The 20,904-nt window shown below is 41.2% G+C and overlaps 1 protein-coding gene across 2 annotated transcripts in view; it reads left to right on the top strand.

Annotated features, from left to right (window-relative positions):
• Positions 1-20,904, top strand: part of LOC124777442 (cilium assembly protein DZIP1-like) — a 286,339-nt gene that overhangs the window by 253,106 nt on the left and 12,329 nt on the right. For both annotated transcript variants that reach the window (XM_047252852.1, XM_047252853.1), the window contains 2 exons: positions 14,912-14,978; positions 19,541-19,670. In XM_047252852.1, coding sequence (XP_047108808.1) covers positions 14,912-14,978; positions 19,541-19,670 — 197 coding nt within the window. The remainder of the gene's footprint in view (positions 1-14,911; positions 14,979-19,540; positions 19,671-20,904) is intronic.

Raw genomic sequence — 20,904 nt, 5'->3', positions numbered from 1 at the left:
GGTGACTACATCAATCATTTCTGTGGCAGAAAACACGATCCCTCGCTCTTTAGGGTGCCCCCGGCAAAAGACAGTTCCTTGGTGGCCGCTGGAAGTTGCTGAAGCAAATAAGGAGCATCGGCAAGCTCTGCAGCAGCATAAGTGGCACCCTTCCCTGGAGCACCTCATAGCCTTTAAATGGCTCTGTGCTCGCGTTTGACATCTTATCAGACGATGGAAGCAGGAGTGTTGGGAGAGAGATGTCTCGACCATTGGGTGCCATATGTCACCTTCCCTAGTCTGGGCAAAGATCAAACGTGTTTTCGGGTACCAGACCCCAACAGGTGAACCCGGTGTTAACGTAAATGGTGTGTTATCTACTGACACAAATGTGATTGCCAAGCACTTTGCTGAGCACTGTGCTCGAGCCTCTGCATTGGAGAATTACCCCCCAGCCTTTCACCCTCTCAAACGCCAGCCGGAAGGGAAAGCCCCGACAGAGCTCCTGGACCAGATCGGATCCACAGTGAGATGATTAAACATCTCTCATCTGACTACAAGTAACATCTCCTCGTCATCTTCAACCAGATGTGGTGCGATGGCATCTTTCCATCGCAGTGGTGGGAGAGCACCATCATTCCAGTGCTCAAACCCAGTAAAAACCCACTTTATGTGGATAGATATCGGCCCATCAGCCTCACCAATGTTCTTTGTAAGCTGCTGGAACGTATGAGTTGGCAGTTGGGTTGGGTCCTGGAGTCACGTGGCCTACTGGCTCCATGTCAGGGCGGCTTCCGCCAGGGTCGCTCTACCACTGATAATCTTGTGTCCCAGAGCCTGCCATCTGAACAGTGTCTTTCAGACACCAACACCTGGTTGCCATCTTTTTTTGATATATAAAAAGAATATGACATGACCTGGCGACAGCATATCGTTGCCACATTATACGAGTGGGGTCTCCGAGGCCCACTCCATATTTTTATCCAGAATTTCCTGTCACTTCGTACTTTCTGTGTCCAAGTTGGTGCATCCCATAGTTCCCACCCATATCCAGGAGAATGGGTTCTGCAGGGTTCTGTATTGAGTGTCTCTCTATTTTTACTGGCCATTAATGGTCTAGCAGCAGCTGTAGGGCCGTCCGTCTCACCTTCTCTGTATGCAGAGGACTTCTGCATTTCATACTGCTCCACCAGTACTGGTGTTGCTGAGCAGCATGTACAGGGAGCCATCCACAAGGCACAGTCATGGTCTCTAGCCCACGGTTTCCAGTTTCCCACCGCAAAGCGTTTGTTATGCACTTCTGTCTGTGTCATACCATTCATCCAGAACCAGAACTGTACTTTAATGACGATCCACTCACTGTAGTGGAGACATATCATTTCTTAGGACTGGTTACCAATGTCAGATTGGCTTAGCTTCCTCACCTTCGTCAACTTAAGCAGCACCTCAATACCCTCCACAGCCCGAGCAACACCAACTGGACTGCAGATAGCTCTACGCTGCTGCAGCTCTGCAGCAACCTTGTTCAATCCCGCCTTGACTATGGGAGTCTGGTTTATGGTTCGGCGGCATCCTCAGCGTTGCGTTTACTCGACCCAGTGCACCACTGTGCCGTTTGCCTAGCGACTGGAACTTTTAGAATGAGTCTGGTGACCAGCATCCTGGTGGAGGCCGGAGTCCCTCCATTGAAGGTTGGGCATGCACAACTGCTCGCCAGTTACGTTGCACACATTCGTAGTTCTCCTGAGCATCCAAATTACCGTCTCCTTTTCCCACCCACGGCGGTTTATCTCCCGAATCGCTGGCCCAGGTCAGGGCTTCCAATTGCAGTTCATGTCCGATCCCTTCTTTCTGAACTGGAGTCCTTGCCTTTACCACCTATACTTGAGGTCCATTCACGTACACCTCTATGGTGTACACCTGGGCCGCAGCTTCACCTGGACCTTTCACATGGCCCTAAGGACTCAGTTAACCCGCGGATCTCCTCTGCCTCTTACTCTAGATTGTTGACAAGTACGGAGGCCACAAAGTGGTTTACACAAATGGCTCAATGGTTGATGCTTACGTCGGCTTCACGTATGTCCATGGAGGATATATTGAATAGCATTCCTTGCCTGGTGGCTGCAGTGTATTCACTGCAGAGCTGGTGGCTGTATCTTGTGCACTTCAATATATCTGTTCATGCCCCGAGGAATCGTTTATTCTGTGTACTGACTCCTTGAACAACATACAAGGTATCGACCAGTGCTACCCTCACCATCCTTTGGTGGCGTCTCTCCAGGAGTCCATCTATGCCCTGGACTGGTCCTGCCATTCAGTGGTGTTTGTGTGGACCCCAGGACGTGTCAGGATCCCAGGCAACAAACTTGCTAACAGGCTGGACAAACAGGCTATGTGGAAACCGCTTCTGGAGATGGGCCTCTTTGAACCTGACCTGCATTCTGACCTACGCCGTAGGGTTTTTCGGCTTTGGGAGACGAAATGGCGTAACAGTATACACAACAAACTGCGTGTCATTAAGGAGACTTCAAATGTGTAGAAGTCTTCCATGCGGGCCCCTCGCAGGGAATCAGTTTTCTTCTGCTGGCTCTGCATTGGCCATGCTTGGGCGACGCTCGGTTACCTCTTGCGCCTTGAAGACCTGCCTCTGTGTTGGTGTGGCACCCAGCTGACAGTGGCCCATATTCTGGTGTACTGACCCACTTTGACTGCCCAGCAATCATGGGTTACCGGATTCAATGCCACTCATTTTATCTGACAATGCCTCATTGGCTGATTTAGTTCTATGTTTTATTCGCGAGGGTGAGTTTTATCATTTGATCTAAGTTTTAGCACATGTCCTTTGTCGCTCTGTGTTCTCCACTCTAGTGCTTTTAGGGTGGAGGTTTTGATGTGTTGCAGAGTGACTGGCTTCGCCTTTTTATTCTCATGGTTGGCCAGCCACTGTAATCTGCTTTCTTGTTTCATTCTCTTCTGTTTCTAGCATATCTCTGTTGTTTTCTTGTCCTCCTTTTTTCCTTTTAGTGTTAGTTGCCTTTCCTTCATTCTTGTGGTTTTTCCTTTCTTTCCGTTTTGTGTTATATCTCTTGTCTGTTCTAGTCTCACACTTGTGGCATTTTTTTTATGAAGAACAAGGGATCGAATGACCTCGTAGTTTGGTCCCCCCCCCCCTTTAAAATCAACCAACCAACCCAACGCTGAAGTCTTACTGTGTGCCATTTTAAACTAAAGCTTGTTTTTCTCTCATCTAATTGTCTATGATGTCATAATCCCCTGAACAGTTTTCATGCTACTATATAATTTTGCAGGTACAGCACTGCAAATATAGTGGTAGTAAAAAAAAAGTACTGATTAAAATGTCATGTCTGATGCTGAAGTTTTACTGCATGAACAGCAAAAATATAGAAGCAACAAACTTTTTTCCTCTCATCATTTTGTGGGGTGTCAATGAGAAAAAGTTTTATAAAGATTTGAAATTATGTGTAAATTTTGTTTTAAGCCATGAAGTGCTCTCATTCTGAAATACTGAGTGAATAAAGCCCGGGCCTCTGCAGTTTCGCTGCCTCAAGACAAATACAGTTTCTAACTGTAATCTTTGTCTTATTGTGTTAAACTTTTACCTAAGATTATATCATTTAATGAATAGTTTGTGGTAGCATTTTAAATTTGTTCAATAATTAAGTGAAATATTGAAAATCAAATTTTTGTTGCCTCTGGAGGCCATTAGACAACCTTCGTTCTGGGTTCAGAGACAGTCACTTAGTGATACGGATGTGATAACTGTATTAATTAACTTGGGATTTAAACTATTCTCCAATGTGCTGTTTCACCATCTCCTCCCAATAATTCAAAAACGGACAGGAGTGTAACAGTGTGGATTTCTCCCAGGAAAATCAACTGCGGGCCAGATCTATACTCTAAGGCAAATTCTCGAGAAGAAACTCAAATTCAGGATTGGCACACATCACCTCTTTCTAGAGTTTAAAAGCAGGATATGATAGTATAGATACAGAGTAATTATATCATGCCTTAGCTGAACTGGGAGTCACTGGAAAATTGGTAAGTCTCATGAGAATGAGAATGAACGAGACACGTGTGTCTGATACACTAAACATTGAAAATGGGGTACTGTAAGGCCATGTATTAGTTTGCCTCCTTTTTAATGTCAGCCTGGAGAAGACAGTGAGGGATGCAAATCTTTTCAGTGGGGGGATGATCTTTCAGAAATCAGTCCTAGTACTAATGTATGCATATGACATAGATATAGTGGCAAGAACCTGAAATGCAGTGAAAGTGACATTTATCACTCTTGAAGAGGCTATCAGGAACATGAGATTAAACACTAACCAACAAAAAACAAAATACATTGCTGCCAGAAAGTCACACAAGGAGAACATGTCAGCCTCAATAACAGTGGGAAACTATACCTTCGAGAGAGCTGAGCAGTTCAGGTATCTAGGTTCGATAGTCATCTGCTTAAACAACACTTTGTATTAAATCAGAGACTAATAGCAGCCAATAGAAGCTATTTTGCTCTATCAGGCCTGTAATCATCAAGGCTTCTGACCTGCACCACCAAGTTACTTATCTGCATAACGGTTATAGAACCAGTTATCACTCCGAAACTTTGGCCCTAATAGCAAAAGACCATGAAATACTGGATGCATTTGAAAGGAGGATTCTTCAGAGAGTTGTCAGCCCAATTTGTGAAAGAGAAATGTGGAGGAAAAGATACAGTCATGAGTTTTACATCATTTATAAAGACCCACCTCTCACAAGATTAGTGAAATCTTACTTATTGAGGAAGGCTGGGCATCTAGCATGGGTGAATGATGCGGAAGTACCCAAAAAGGTATTATGTACAAGGAAGTCCAGGAGGACAAGAGGGCATGGTCATCCAAGAATCAGATGGGTGGATGGAGTCATTGAGGATGTCTAGAAAATGGGTTATAGATATTGGAGAGTTTTAGCAACAGAGTGAGATAAATGGCAAAATATTGTTGAAGAAGCCAATGCTCACAATGAGTTGTAGAACTACAACAGAAGAAAGTAACAACAATCTATGCATGGGACAGTAATTTCCTAGTTAGGGTGCTGCTAGTTTGTGACCAATGATGCGGGATGACACAAAACATTGCAGAACCCATTACTTGTTCTTGGACGGCAGGCACAATGAAAGTGAACCTGCTTGCATTCACATTTCAATGCAGTCCAACATTCGGCCACTTTCACATCTGAATGCCACACAAATTTAGATATTGCACAATACGACCGGCCGACCAAATGGAGACGCACAATGAGGCCTCTTCCAAACTCTGGTTGGTGCTGATAATGCTGTCTCACCAAATATGCAGCATCTTCGTGTCCTTCACAGTGATCTCACTCAACATCTGATGCTGGTCACATCCCTTGTATACCGTACCATGGTTGGTAACAACACTAATGCACTCCGATGGCTTTTCTGCCTGTCACAGAGGATTGCAACTGTAATCATTTCATACTCACTGGTAGTGCGTATGTATATGAAGTTGATATAATAGAGGGAAACATTCCACGCGGGAAAAATATATTTAAAAACAAAGATGGTGTGACTTACCATACGAAAGCGCTGGCAGGTCAATAGAAACACAAACAGACACATACATACACACAAAATTCAAGCTTTCGCAACAAACTGTTGCCTCATCAGGAAAGAGGGGAAGGAGAGGGAAAGACGAAAGGATGTAGGTTTTAAGGGAGAGGGTAAGGAGTCATTCCAATCCCGGGAGCGGAAAGACTTACCTTGGGGGAAAAAAGGACAGGTACACACTCGCACGCACACACATATACAGACACAAGCAGACATGGAACTGTTTGTGAACTAGAAATGGTGGATTTTATAGCGGCGGTAGTGTTGAAAGCGGTAAAAAAATTTTTTTGGTTATGGTTTGGAAGTGGGTTACGTATTATTAAGTATATATAGGCGGGATAAAATTGTATAGCAGATTACGGTAAAAAGGAGAAGGTGAGTACAAAGTGAAACTACTGGCAAAAACAGAAAGAGAAAATAAGACAACAGAAAAGAATTCGAAATGCAACAGTGACAATAAAAAACGTAATTGTTGGGTTCAAATTACTGATATCAATATAATAGAGGGAAACATTCCACGCGGGAAAAATATATCTAAAAACAAAGATGATGTGACTTACCGAACGAAAGCGCTGGCAGGTCGATAGACACACAAACAAACGCAAACACACACACAAAATTCAAGCTTTCGCAACAAACTGTTGCCTCATCAGGAAAGAGGGGAAGGAGAGGGAAAGACGAAAGGATGTAGGTTTTAAGGGAGAGGGTAAGGAGTCATTCCAATCCCGGGAGTGGAAAGACTTACCTTGGAGGAAAAAAGGACAGGTACACACTCGCGCACACACACACACACATCCACACATATACAGACACAAGCAGACATGGAACTGTTTATGAACTAGAAAGTCTGCTTGTGTCTGTATATGTGTGGATGGATATGTGTGTGTGTGCAAGTGTGTACCTGTCCTTTTTTCCCCCAAGGTAAGTCTTTCTGCTCCCGGGATTGGAATGACTCCTTACCCTCTCCCTTAAAACCTACATCCTTTCGTCTTTCCCTCTCCTTCCCCTCTTTCCTGATGAGGCAACAGTTTATTGCGAAAGCTTGAATTTTGTGTGTGTGTTTGTGTTTGTTTGTGTGTCTATCGACCTGCCAGCGCTTTCGTTCGGTAAGTCACATCATCTTTGTTTTTAGATGTATATGAAGTTGCATTGACATCCAACCATCTCTTCTGGGTGGCTCACTTTTTTATCAGGCAGTGTAGTTAGCATGCATATGACAACAGAGCTGTCATTTCTACTGGTGAAATGATGTGAGGCATAGCAGTAATGGAAATTTTGTGGAATAGGCTTAACATTTTTGTTGCTGTGTCAAATCAGGCGTGTATAGAGTGGTTCATTGCTCTACAGTACTATGTAAGCTGGATATATCAGTTTTCTAATCCAGTAGTTGCCTTCATTAACTTTCTGCTATTTTCCACTGCTCTTCTGACAATTATTTTGTTCCCTCTGTTGGCAGCAGTTTTGATACAGCAATCTTTAAATGCTACATATATTTAATTGTGTTCAAGGGGTTGAAACATTAGATCTTATGACCCAAAAAATATGTTCTTTACCAAATATCAATAACCCTCTCATTTTCCAGTGTTGGAATGTTCACTAAACTAACACTAGATGTCAATATATTTCAGTGCTCTCTCTCTCTCTCTCTCTCTCTCTCTCTCTCTCTCTCTCTCTCTTGACAGATATTTGCTCAATGATTTGGGCATGATATAGGTGAGGCTCCTAAGAAACAACTTTAATCTGTATTTTAAATATCTTTTTATCTGTCTGCTAGGCGTGCAATTTCTGAGGGTAGATTATGTGGAATTTTGTAAATGTGAACACTGGAATGAGTAAATATCAGCAGTAAAAATATAGCAGACACACCCAAGGGGCTCAACCAAAAATGGTAAGATACAGACATGTTTAATCATAGGACTTCAAGCTGGGTCCCAGTTTTTTAGTAGAGTAGGTATAAAATTACTTGGTCCCTAGTGTCCCAGATGATGGGTTAGGGGAAGAGACGATGGTAGTGGTGGGGACTTCCTTGTGATGAGACAGCACTGTAAGGGAGGCATAGTTCTATCGCTGAATGACACACACAAACACCTACCATGCAGAATTTGTAAGTTACAGCTAGAAAATCTGCAAATGATTTTATTAACAGGTTATGCCAGTACAATCAATAATTCGACAAGTCAACCAGTTATGTGCACAGGATTATACTGAAACTGCAGCAATTTATTTTCACATTTCTTGTACACCTTCTTTTTTTCTTGTTGTTCTCATGTTAAAATTAGCTTCTTTTGTCAAAGCACTGTGGGGTTTACACAGTTTCACCTTGCTAACATGCTAATGCAGTTGCAGTTGCGACAGGATCCTGAAACAGTCTACAATTCAACAATAAGTTGACGGCAAGTAAGGCCAATAGCTTAAGAAAAGCGCTTGCTGGGAATAAAAATAAAAAAATCCTTCACTTATGTTGTTACAAACACATACTAATTGTTATCTCACTAGCTGCTGGTGGCCCTGAAAATAATTGCAGTATTCAATTGGAAAAAAAATCTATGGTCACTCATCTGTCACAGGAGATAGTTAGGCAATAATTTGTTTTGGTATCCTACCCTGTGTATGAGATAAGAGAGATGTTACGAATATTTCACTTTCACTCTGTTACTTGTGCAGGTGATCAGAAATGAGTTCACTACATACATTCCATGTTCTAGAAGCTGGAGACAGGTACAGATCTCATCTCAAGTTAAAGAAAAATTCAAATTATTAACTCCATTTTGTACACAGAAATATATGACCTAACATGCACCAAATGCAAATTCATTGTGACCCATATTTTCCATTGCAAACTATTTGTATTTTTTGAAGCACCTTAAATAATGTCAGAATATTAAAATAACTATGACCATTAACAAAATATAGGAATATGGGCTTGGGACAAGGAATGAGAGAGGAGAAAGACTAATTGAGTTCTGTAATAAATGTCAGCTAGTAATAGTGAATACTCTGTTCAGAAATCACAACATGAGGAGGTATACTCGGAAAAGACCGGGTGATGTGGGAAGATTTCAGTTAGATTGCATCATTGTCAGACCGAGATTCCAAAATCAGATACTGGATTGTAAGGCATACCCATAAGTAGATATAGACTCAGATCACACTGTAGCAGTGATGAAGAGTTGGCTGAAGTTTTAAGACATTAGTCAGGAAGAATCAATATGCAAAGAAGTGGGATATAAAAATACTAAGGAGTTAAGAGATATGCTTGAAGTCTCTAAGGCTATAGATACAACAATAAGGAATAACTCAGTAGTCAGTACAGTTGAAGAGGAATGGGCATCTCTAAAAATGACCTTCATAGAAGTTGGAAAGAAAAACATAGATACAAAGAACTTAACTGCAAAGAAATTATGGGTAACAGAGGAAATACTTTGGTTGATCGATGAAAGGAAGAAGCACAAAAATGTTCCAGGAAACTGAGGAATGCACAAATACAAGTCACTGAGGAATGAAATAAAGAGGAATTGCAGGGACGCTAAGATGAAATGACTGCATGAAAAACGTCAAGAAATCGAAAAAGAAATGATCGTCGGCAGAACAGACTCGGTATACAGGAAAGTCAAAACAATCTTCGGTGACATTAAAAGCAAGGGTGGTAACATTAAGAGTGCAATGGGAATTCCACTGTTAAATGCAGCGGAGAGAGCGGATACATGGAAAGAATACACTGAAAGCTTCTATGAGGGGGAAGATTTTTGCCTGATGTGATAGAAAAAGAAACAGGAGAAGATTTAGAAGAGGTGGGGGATCCAGTATTAGAATCAGAATTTAAAAGAGGCTTGGAGGACTTATGGTCAAATAAGGCAGAAGGGATGAATAACATTCCATTAGAATTTCTAAAATCATTGCAGGAAGTGGCAACAAAACAATTACTCACTTTGGTGTGTTGACTGTCTGGCAACATACCATCTGACTTTTGGAAAAATATGCACACAATTCTGAAGACTGCAAGAGCTGACAATTTTGACAATTATTGCACATCAGCTTAACAGCTCATGCATCCAAGATGCTAACAAGAATAATGTATAGAAGAATGGAAAGGAAAATTGAGGATGTGCTAAATGATGATCAGTTTGGCGTTAGAAAAGGTAAAGGCACCAGAGAGGCAATTCTGATGTTGCAGTTGACAATGGAAGCAAGACTAAAGAAAAATCAAGACACGTTCATAGCATTTGTTGACCTGGAAAAAGCATTCGGCAATGTAAAATGGTGCAAGAAGATTGAAATTCTGAGAAAAGTGGGGGTGAGCTGTAGGGAGGAATAATAAGAGTGAATGACCAAGAACGAAGTGCTCAGATTAAAAAGCTTGTAAGACAGGGCTGTAGTCTTTTGCCCTACTATTCAATCTGTACATTGAAGAAGCAGTGATCGAAATAAAAGTAAGTTTCAGGATGGAATTAAAATTCAAGGTGAAAGAATATCAATGATATGATTTGCTGATGGTATTGCTATCCTGAGTGAAAGTGAAGAAGAACTATATGGTCTACTGAATGGAATGAACAATCTAATGAGTACAGAATATGGACTGAGAGTAAATCAAAGAGAGACGAAAGTAATGAGAAGTAGCAGAAATGAGAAAAGTGAGAAACTTAACATGACGGACAGAGCAAGGAGGACATCAAAATCAGACTAACACTGGCAGAAAGGGCATTCCTGGCCAAAAGAAGTCTACTGGTATCAGGCATAAGCCTTAATTTGAGGAAGAAATTTCTAAGAATGTACATCTGGAGTACCAGCATTGTATGGTAGTGAAACAAGGACTGTGGGAAAACCATAACAGAAGTAAATCAAAGCATTTGAGATGTGGTGCTACAGATGAATGTTGAAAATTAGGTGGACTGATACGGTAAGGAACACGGAGGTTCTACGCAGTATCGCAGAGGAAAGGAATATGTGGAAAACGCTGACAAGGAAAAGGGAAAGGATGATATGACATTTGTTAAGGCATCAGGGAATGACTTCCATAGTACTAGAGGGAGCTGTAGAGAACAAAACCTGTAGAGGAAGACAGAGATTGGAATACATCCGGCAAATAATTGAGGATGTAGGTTCAAAGTGCTACTTTGAGTGAAGAGGTTGGCACAAGAGGGAATTCGTGGTGAGCCACATAAGACCTGTCAAAAGACTGATGATTAAAAAAAAAAAAAAGGGGGGGGGGCAGTTCCTCATGAAGTTAGTGAAAGAGCCTGTGACAGGCAAAAGAATCAAATTTTGTTACCAAATAGTTTCTGTAAAATCATTTCAGAGAGACTGTAGAAACGCAAGTGTGTGCAAGCCTCCAATAATGTTGTGTAACCAAAACTGGTAGAGAATGTTTTGTTTGTAATGGGTGAAGCTCACAGCTCAGTAGGCAACAGCAAACCGAGGTGGATGCCCATTTGGAGTAGAGGGATGGACTCACCCAGTGCTGAGAATGAGAATGCATTTCTGCACCCAGACCAAATTAGATGTCATTCATTAACCAAATGAAAATTATATCCAACTCTTTCTACATAGTCAGCAAGATAACTGTGTGTGATTGCATTTATGGGATAGCAGTAGGTCCCATAAACTGAGTTGTAAGACCTGGAGCTGTAAAAGAATATCTGTTTGTTACATGGGAGCAACCATTGATTAGGAAGTCACATAAAATGGAAACAGACTGACTTAGTTTTATTGTGTTTCTTCAGGGTTTGCTCTCTATGCACTTTCAACTCACAGGGAAATACTTCCTCCCCCACCATAGAGACCATTGACCATCTTGAATTAGTATCTCTAGACAGGGATCTGTAACAAATTGAGACCATCTGGGCCCTGTTTTTTTAATGAGATTCACAATCCGCATACTCCTCATCATCATTGCTTGTGGGATGAGATCCCGGTCAATAGATCCATTAAAAGCATGAAACCAGAAATGTTGCAAGTAAGATATCGGCTTACCAGGAAACTAGAAAGACAAGAGTCCCATGAGTAACAGAAATAAAGGATTAGGGTAGTGTGGAATCAGTAAAGAGGATATGAGAAAAGTGGTGGTTCAGAGCAAAAATAATGGAGATGTGATTCTGTCCAAAGGGAAAACAAGAACATGAAGAGAATCCTCAGAATAAATGTTGATGATGATGAGTCAGCAAATAAAAGAATATTAGTGAATGAGAGACCCAAAGTTACTCAGTTTACTCCTCCACCTAACTGTGATCCACTGATCCATTCCCACTGCCCTCAAAACATCCCCTGTTAAGTTCCCAGAATTTCTTAACCCCAAACCTTGCCTCACTATCAATCCCCAAATCCCTCAAAATGGACACCAACCTCACATGCATAGAGGGAACTTTCAACCCTCCATCTAAAAACTGATCCTAGCCTTATAATCCTATTTGCCTACATAGGCTCCACCATGGTAGTTTTGAACCAAAGGGTTTAACTGACACAGGAACTCTGCCATTGGTCATATGTGTCCATCTACAAGACCTACCACAGCGATACATACCAGAAGTCCAGCTGGATCTCCAGTAACGTTTCAAATCTCTAGGTCCATCCCAGAACTTCTCCCTTGAATCTGTCTTCCTCCTCACACCTGCCACTCCCCGTACTCCTACCTTCTACGTAATTCCCAAAGTATGTAAATCCAACCTCACAGTATGCCCATTGTGGGACGCCAATCATTTCATCTACCAACTCTCCACACTTCCTCTCCCTTTACCACCTGGCACCCTGCTGATCACTATCGATGCCACACTTCCCTCTGCACTAACATCCCCATTCTTGTTGCTATGGAACACTGCCTTTCTCAGCACCTGACTGACACCAGACTTACAACTTCCTTCCTAGATGGTTGATTGGTTGATTTGGAGGTGGGGACCAAACAGTGAGGTCATTGGTCCCATTGGATTAGGGCAGGAAGGGTAAGGAAGTCAGCCATGCCCTTTCAAAGGAAGACATTTAGGGAAATCATGGAAAACCTAAATCAGGATGGTCGGACGCAAGTTTGTCCTTTCTGGTCACCATGACCAGCTGTATGCCCACCCACAATTACTTCTCCTTTGAAGGCATTACCTGTCACTAATTCATGGCACAACAATGGACACCTGTATGGCACTTTCTTATACCAATTCATTCATGAACTATCTAGAGTAATTCTCCCTAACCATCCACAATCCCAGACCCCTCACCTGGTTCAGATTCACTGATGACATCTTCAAGATCTGGATGGAGGATGAAGACACTTTATCCTCACATTCCTCTAGAACCATAACACCTTCTCCAATTGCATCTTTCCAAATATGCCAAGGCTATCACTGAGGCCTTCACAGACCGAAATTATGCTTCCCATCATGACCAGAAACAGATTTGTGGTGCTTGTCTCCCTGGTCACATACCATTTCCCACATACCCACTGTCTGGCCACAAAGGATCGTCCTCCTCATAACTCAGGTACCACCCAGGACTAGAAAAACTGAATCCCCTGCCAGTGTTCCACCACCTCTTGTCATGCACTGGAGTGAGCAATATCCTCCCCACCTCTCCCACAGTGGTATTCTGCTACCCACCCAACCTACACAGTAGCTTTGTCTGTCCCTGTTTCACCTCTGCTCCCAGTCCCTTGTCACAGGGCTCAAATCCACTATAGACATAGATGCAAGACCTGTCCCATATATCCTCCCACTACCACCTACTCAGTCCTATCACAGGCATCTGCTACCATATCAAAGGCAGGCATGTGATCTATCAACTTGGCTGCTACCAATGTGCCACATTCTATGTGGACTTGACATCTAACAAGCTATTTGTCCACATGAATGGCCATCACTAAGCTGTGGCCAAGAGTCCAGTTTCTCACCACACAACTTGATTTTCTTCTCAATAACACCAGCTTTTCTATATCGGGGAAGTGGGAACTCCACTTGCAACATATCCTTTGTTCTCATAACCCCTAGCCTGAACCTTTGGTAGTCTTTGCCCTCCACCTGTCTATCACCTTCTTTGCTCCCAGTTCAGCTCTAAACATGCCTTCTTTCCTGCCAGAGCACCTGCATTAGCCCTTTATCCTTCTATATTTCTTTCTTTCTTTTTTTCTTTCCTTTCCCATTTGACACCCCACCCCCCTCCCCTTCCCCTTCCCCTCCACCTCCACCACAGAACAGCTCTCCAGTGGTCAATGCTGCACCTAGCAGTCCACTATCCTGTCCCTATTACATACCAGCATGCTCCCACAGGCAGCACTAGTATCTTCTTCCACTCCTACCTTGCTATCCTTACCCCTTCCCATCCCCCACCTCTTCTGTACTAATGTCCAACACAGTTGCAGTTGGATTTTAGCAACCAAAGACAACAGTGTTTGTGTGTGTGTGTGTGTGTGTGTGTGTGTGTGTGTGTGTGAGAGAGAGAGAGAGAGAGAGAGAGAGAGAGAGAGAGAGAGAGAGAGAGATCTGCATCTGAAGAGAGATTTAGTTCATAGCTGATTATATGTAGTAAGCTTTTTTTATCCAGTGCCTCCTTAGTGTGGTTACTATCGTTTTGAGTTACACAATAACATGCCTTACACTGATGCTGTTCACATGACAATGTGAGATGATGTGCGTCTGACCTAAACTTGGCTAATCCTAGATCGACGTTCCGAGAAAATAATCTGTCATTCTTTCATAGGATTATTACTTCTTGTGAGAGTAGTAGTAAAGTTATACTAGGTGATGTATTTGATGGATGGTTGCTTTGTTCAGTCTGTCAGGCTGTGGAACAATGCTTCAGAGCCTGTGACTACCAAAAACAGCACAAAATACAGAATACTAATAAATACAGTATATAACGACATGTTATTAATTTGGTTTGTATGTACTTCCTTCTTTAATTTTCATGTGAAAATATCAACAGCCTTTTGCGTTTTATATCCGGTATTGTATTTACATACTTTTTGTACCCTCTCAGCTCTCCTTCCTCTGTAAATGAGTAAATTTGATTGACCACCAGACAGATCACTGAAAATGTCTTATTACAAGTAGCTATAAACCTATAAGCTGAAACAAATGCCCATACTTCACTCTTACAAACTATGCTTTACCAAGATAATTTATCAGTGTTGTGTTCTGTAAAGTTCTCCTTATTACTTAGTATTTTTGGATAATTGTACTGCACTTATTCAAAAATATGTGCAGTACCATTTATAAACAATTGGGTTAGAGCACTGAACAAAAATATTAAGTTTATGAATGCCAGCTTCATTGATATAAATGGTACGATAATGTGCAGAGTGCTCAATTTCTCTACTTCTGCTTTCAGCTGTTAAATACTCCAGTACTCCATCAGAGAAACAACAGGAAAGGCATAGTGCCACCTGGGACAGCAGGTATGTTAAAAAATGAAATAACATTATGTGAAAATTTTAAGGTTTATTTTGTTTTCCAGAATAAAATGTGGTCATCGGACACAAATATTTTTTATTGCTCATGGAGTTATGTTTCCTCTTTGTAACTAAATTAAAGGCAGTTTGTTTTTTGCAACATCCGTTTCATTTCTTTTACTTATGAGGCATATTCAGTGGCCTATTATACATGTTTGTTCCTATGTATATAGTAAATGCATTATTTAGTACATACAAATATGTTACTACATTACATTTTCTCATGTTTTTCTCTCATTTTATTGTGGTTAGAAACAACTTCTGCAGCACAAATTTCATGAGGATAACCAATTTTTTCTGCAAATGATTTAGTTCTCCATGCTACCAAAGAGTTGTTTCTAACCTTAACATCAATATAATGTTGAATTACATTATTTATTTTGCAAAACTGATTTAAACATGTATTACAGGCCACTGAAGATGCTTGATAAATGAAAAAAAGTGAAATGTATATGCAAATAACAAACTGCCTTTCATTTAGTTGCAAAGGCAGAACATGTCTGCATGACTTTTGAAGCAGCAAAGAAGTGATGGGAAGTGGAAAAAAATAGTGATAATACAGCCATGACAGGCATTTCCCATCATGTTATGCAACAGTTTCAAGACTACCCACATCAGACTCGACAAGACCATCCAACATATCAGGTTCAATTAGTCTTGACAAATAAATAATGTAATTCCACATTATATTAACACAAAATTCAGAAACAACCCTTTGGTAGCACAAACAGCAAGATTTCCAGAATAGACTTGGTTAACTTCACAAAACTTTGCTGCGAAAGGTGTTTCTAACATAAGAAACTAGAAAAAAAAGAGAAAATGTAACATACTTGTAACTACTACATAATGCATTTATATATGTGTGAATTTTGAAGGAAAAACAGAAAACGGAAAATAAGATGGTATTTTTACTATGCTTTACCACTTGTGGCAAATTAATTCATCATCTTCAGAAGCTGAGTATCAATTTAGCATTAGGCACTGGACTCGCATTCGGGAGGACGACGGTTCAATCCCGCGTCCGGCCATCCTGATTTAGGTTTTCTGTGATTTCCCTAAATCGCTCCAGGCAAATGCTGGGATGGTTCCTCTGAAAGGGCACGGCCGACTTCCTTCCCCATCCTTCCCTAATCCAATGAGACCAATGACCTTGCTGTCTGGTCTCCTTCCCCAAAAACAACCCACAACCCTATTAATTTAGCAGATGTCAGTATCTTCTTCATAGAAGCATAATTCCATGATATGTCCAGAAATGTACATATTGTGTGTGATTATTGTAAACACAGATTGATAATTTCCTAAACTGGATCAAATCTATGTGATTCTGGACATTTTATGGCATTACGCACCTATGATGAAGATATCGACACCTGCTAAATCAATACTAAGTGCCTGAAGATGACAAATTAATTTGTTGAAACTAGTAAAGTATAATAAAAATATGTTTGCAACTGACAACTGAATATTTTCTGAAAAATGTATACTAAAGTCACTGAAAATTACAGCCTTGAATAAAATAATAAGTTTATTTTGTTGGTTGATTGAAAGAATGATATTTGAGAATTTTAATCTGATACAATTTTTTTAAAAATAATGTTTAACTGTTCCAGGAAAAGTTTAACAGCAGAGTTTGCTTTAATTCACACATTTGTTACTTCTTAAACTGAAATATATGGTGTGATTATTGCATTGTAGCTAGCTCTCTAGTTTTCATTATATCAGGAATCCTCTACTTCGTTTGTTGTAGTCTTACAGTATAACCAGTGATGTTACATCTAACATGTCTAGTGTCACTTTCATTGTCATTATAGAAGTAGAAGATTTGTAAACTCAGCAAGTATACTGATTTACAATGCCCTACATCTAACAGTGTTATAACATAATGCAGAAATTTATGTTTTGGCCTGTTCTAATTTGTTCATAATATTTTAGAAGGTATTTTAGTTATTTACACTATTGGCCATTAAAATTGCTACACCATGAAGATGACATGCTACAGATGCGAAATTTAACCGACAGGAAGAAGATGCTGTGATATGCAAATGATTAGCTTTTCAGAGCATTCACACAAGGTTGGCACCGGTGGTGACACCTACAACGTGCTGACATGAGGAAAGTTTCCAACCAGTTTCTCATACACAAACAGCAGTTGACCGGCGTTACGTGGTGAAACATTGTTGTGATGCCTCGTGTAAGGAGGAGAAATGCGTACCACCACGTTTCCGACTTTGATGAAGGTTGGATTGTAGCCTGTCGCGATTGTGGTTTATCGTATCGCGACTTTGCTGCTCGCATTGTCGAGATCCAGTGACTGTTAGCAGAATATGGAATCGGTGGGTTCAGGAGGGCAATACGGAACACCGTGCTGGATCCTAACAGCCTCGTATCACTAGCAGTTGAGATGACAGGCATCTTATCTGCATGGCTGTAATGGATCGTGCAGCCATATCTCAATCCCTGAGTCAACAGATGGGGACGTTTGCAAAACGACAACCATCTGCACGAACAGTTTGATGACGTTTGCGGCAGCATGGACTGTCAGCACGGAGACCATGGCTGTGGTTACCCTTGATGCTGCATCACAGACAGGAGCGCCTGCGATGGTGTACTCAACGATGAACGTGGGTGCACGAATGGCAAAACTTCATTTTTTCGGATGATTCCAGGTTTCGTTTACAGCATCATGATGGTTGCATCTGTGTTTGGCAACATCGCGGTGAACGCACATTGGAAGCATGTATTCGACATCGCCATACTGGCGTATCACCCGGCGTGATGGTATGGAGTCCCATTGGTTACACGTCTCGGTCACCTCTTGTTCGCATTGACGGCACTTTGAACAGTGGACGTTACATTTCAGATGTGTTACGACCCATGGCTCTACCGTTCATTCAATCCCTGCAAAACCCTACATTTCAGCAGGATAATGCATGACCACATGTTGCAGGTCCTGTACGGGCCTTTCTGGATGCAGAAAATGTTTGACTGCTGGCCTGGCCAGCACATTCTCCAGATCTCTCACCAATTGAAAACTTCTGGTCAATGGTGGCCGAGCAACTGGCTCATCACAATACGCCAGTCACTACTCTTGATGATCTGTGGTATCGTGTTGAAGCAGCATGGGCAGCTGTACCTGTACACGACATCCAAGCTCTCTTTGACTCAATGCACAGGCGCATCAAGGCCGGCCAGAGGTGGTTATTCTAGGTACTGATTTCTCGGGATCTATGCACCCAAATTGCGTGAAAATGTAATCACATGTCAGTTCTAGTATAATATATTTGTCCAATAAATACCTGTTTATCATCTGCATTTCTTCTTGGTGTAGCAATTTTAATAGCCAGTAGTGTATGAATTTGAAATTAACATAGTTACTTATGTATTAGCAATTAACAAATAGTTACAGAATGAGTAACTGCTTAACAGGTAGTAGCAAACTCGAACACATGAAACTGAAAGTCTTTTAAACAAACTGTGTTTTTGTTGATTGATGTATCATTATTTGCCAGCTCTCACCTAAGTGTAATGTGCACAGAATTTATACAGAATTGTAATGAAACTTCCTGGCAGATTAAAACTGTGTGCCCGACCGAGACTCGAACTCGGGACCTTTGCCTTTCGCGGGCAAATGCTCTACCAACTGAGCTACTGAAGCACGACTCACACCCGGTACTCACAGCTTTACTTCTGCCAGTACCTCGTCTCCTACCTTCCAAACTTTAGAGAAGCTCTCCTGCAAACCTTGCAGAACTAGCACTCCTGAAAGAAAGGATATAGCGGAGACATGGCTTAGCCACAGCCTGGGGGATGTTTCCAGAATGAGATTTTCACTCTGCAGTGGAGTGTGCGCTGATATGAAACTTCCTGGCAGATTAAAACTGTGTGCTAGTTTCAGGAGTGCTAGTTCTTCAAGATTCGCAGGAGAGCTTCTGTAAAGTTTGGAAAGTAGGAGACGAGGTACTGGCAGAAGTAAAGCTGTGAGTACCGGGCGTGAGTCGTGCTTCGGTAGCTCAGTTGGTAGAGCACTTGCCCATGAAAGGCAAAGGTCCCGAGTTCGAGTCTCGGTCAGGCACACAGTTTTAATCTGCCAGGAAGTTTCATATCAGCGCACACTCCGCTGCAGAGTGAAAATCTCATTCTAGAATTGTAATGCTTTAAAAGGTCAAATTTCCTCCTAGCTCTATTATCTTTCCAAACTGCCTGCAGCCTTTTTCTTTCAGGTGAGGGAATTCAAAGTTCTCAAACCTTATGAGTTTTGTAGTTTTTGTTTTTGTGGTGATACCCTGCTGCATGGTAAAGAATGAAGCAATGACCTGGTAAACTATATGTTTCATTATATATTTGACAAGGGAAACATTGAAAAAGTTTGAATGAATTGTGCATGCAGTAAATGGTATGTTTCAATTAATACTTGCAAAACCACTATGATAAATTAAGAGACTAATGAAACAATGTCTGCTATGCTTTAAAAACTGCATGGCACTTGACATTTTTTCCCTTTTGTTTAGTGATGATGAAGCACTAGAGCTCATTAAGAAACCTCAGGAAAAAATGGCTACAGAGCTACAGACAGCAAAGCAAAAGGGTAATTCTCCTGGAAACATAGTTGCTCAGAAAAGCAGAGAAATACAACAAAAGGTATGATATGAAACACAAACAAGCCACTTGTTATTTATTATATTGGACTTCTTGAAAGTATGATAATGAGACAGTGGAGTTTCTTCCTCTATCACTAATGAATATTTCCTTCATCCTTTCATATTCCTTTTTGCATTTTTCATCCAGTAAACATAGTATTATTTAATAAATTCTGAAAACTCAAAGTTAGTGACTGACAGCAGAAGCATACTTGAAGTTTAGTCCTGTTTTTATCCTCAGTCATACTATCGTAACAACTTTGATCCAACATAGGCACTTTTCTTTGTTCTCCAAAAAATGAGTGTATTAATCATATACTTTTAAGAGTTTAACCTGTCACTATCATATTTTTAATATCTTGCCTCCTGCCTATAGTATTAAAAAAATAGTAGCTCAGATGCAAAAGATATGGGTATTGAGAGAATATTGTCACACTGTAGCCACATTCGAGTCTAAATCCAGATGTTGTCTCATCAGTGAAACAGAACTCTTAGCACTGAAGGTCCGTTTATTAAGAACACCAACTTACAGTCAGAACAGAACTGACTCCTGGACAGAGAGGGCAGTTATTTATACTAACATCAAGTATTGCAGAAAGCTAGTATTTATACAACTATCAAATATTCTGACATATAGACATTACAAAACCTTCCAGAAGTGATAAATACAAAACAACAAATAATTGCTGGTGATCGGGTTTGAACCAGCGACCCACACCACACCAGCCAGCAACGCTAACCACTACACCACACTGATGACACCTGAGCTTGCAGCATTGCTCCCTCTCCTGTAAAAATAGTAACGTGCAGTTTCAGAAGTCCTCACTGGAGCCAAGCACTGAACCAGGTATATCTTGTCACTGATCCTCTGTATGGCAATGCAGGTGAATACTCATTTTCTGATTATGTTGTTATGTTCTCTTCGCTATGACGGGAATTGAAAAGAGCTCCTCCCATCACAGCCAAGTCCTCCTATTGAAGCTTCACGGTAGTTGAGTGATTCAACGTTTTCCTGGAAGCTCCCATCATCAATCTGAGCCTCTAGATTGAAGTAGGGTTTCATACAGAGGACATCAATGATGTTTCTGTACTTTCGTCTCCTCGATGATTATAATCCTTGACTTCATATGTTACATCTGACAAGTGATGAAGGATATATGTTTTAGTAACTTTTCTGATATTCCCACTTCCCACATAGGCATAAAAAGCTGTATCAAGTCTCCCAGGCTGTGTCT

Source organism: Schistocerca piceifrons, chromosome 2, assembly GCF_021461385.2.
Source record: "Schistocerca piceifrons isolate TAMUIC-IGC-003096 chromosome 2, iqSchPice1.1, whole genome shotgun sequence".
Taxonomy (NCBI): domain Eukaryota; kingdom Metazoa; phylum Arthropoda; class Insecta; order Orthoptera; family Acrididae; genus Schistocerca; species Schistocerca piceifrons.
This window is presented reverse-complemented; position numbering and strand designations above follow the sequence as displayed.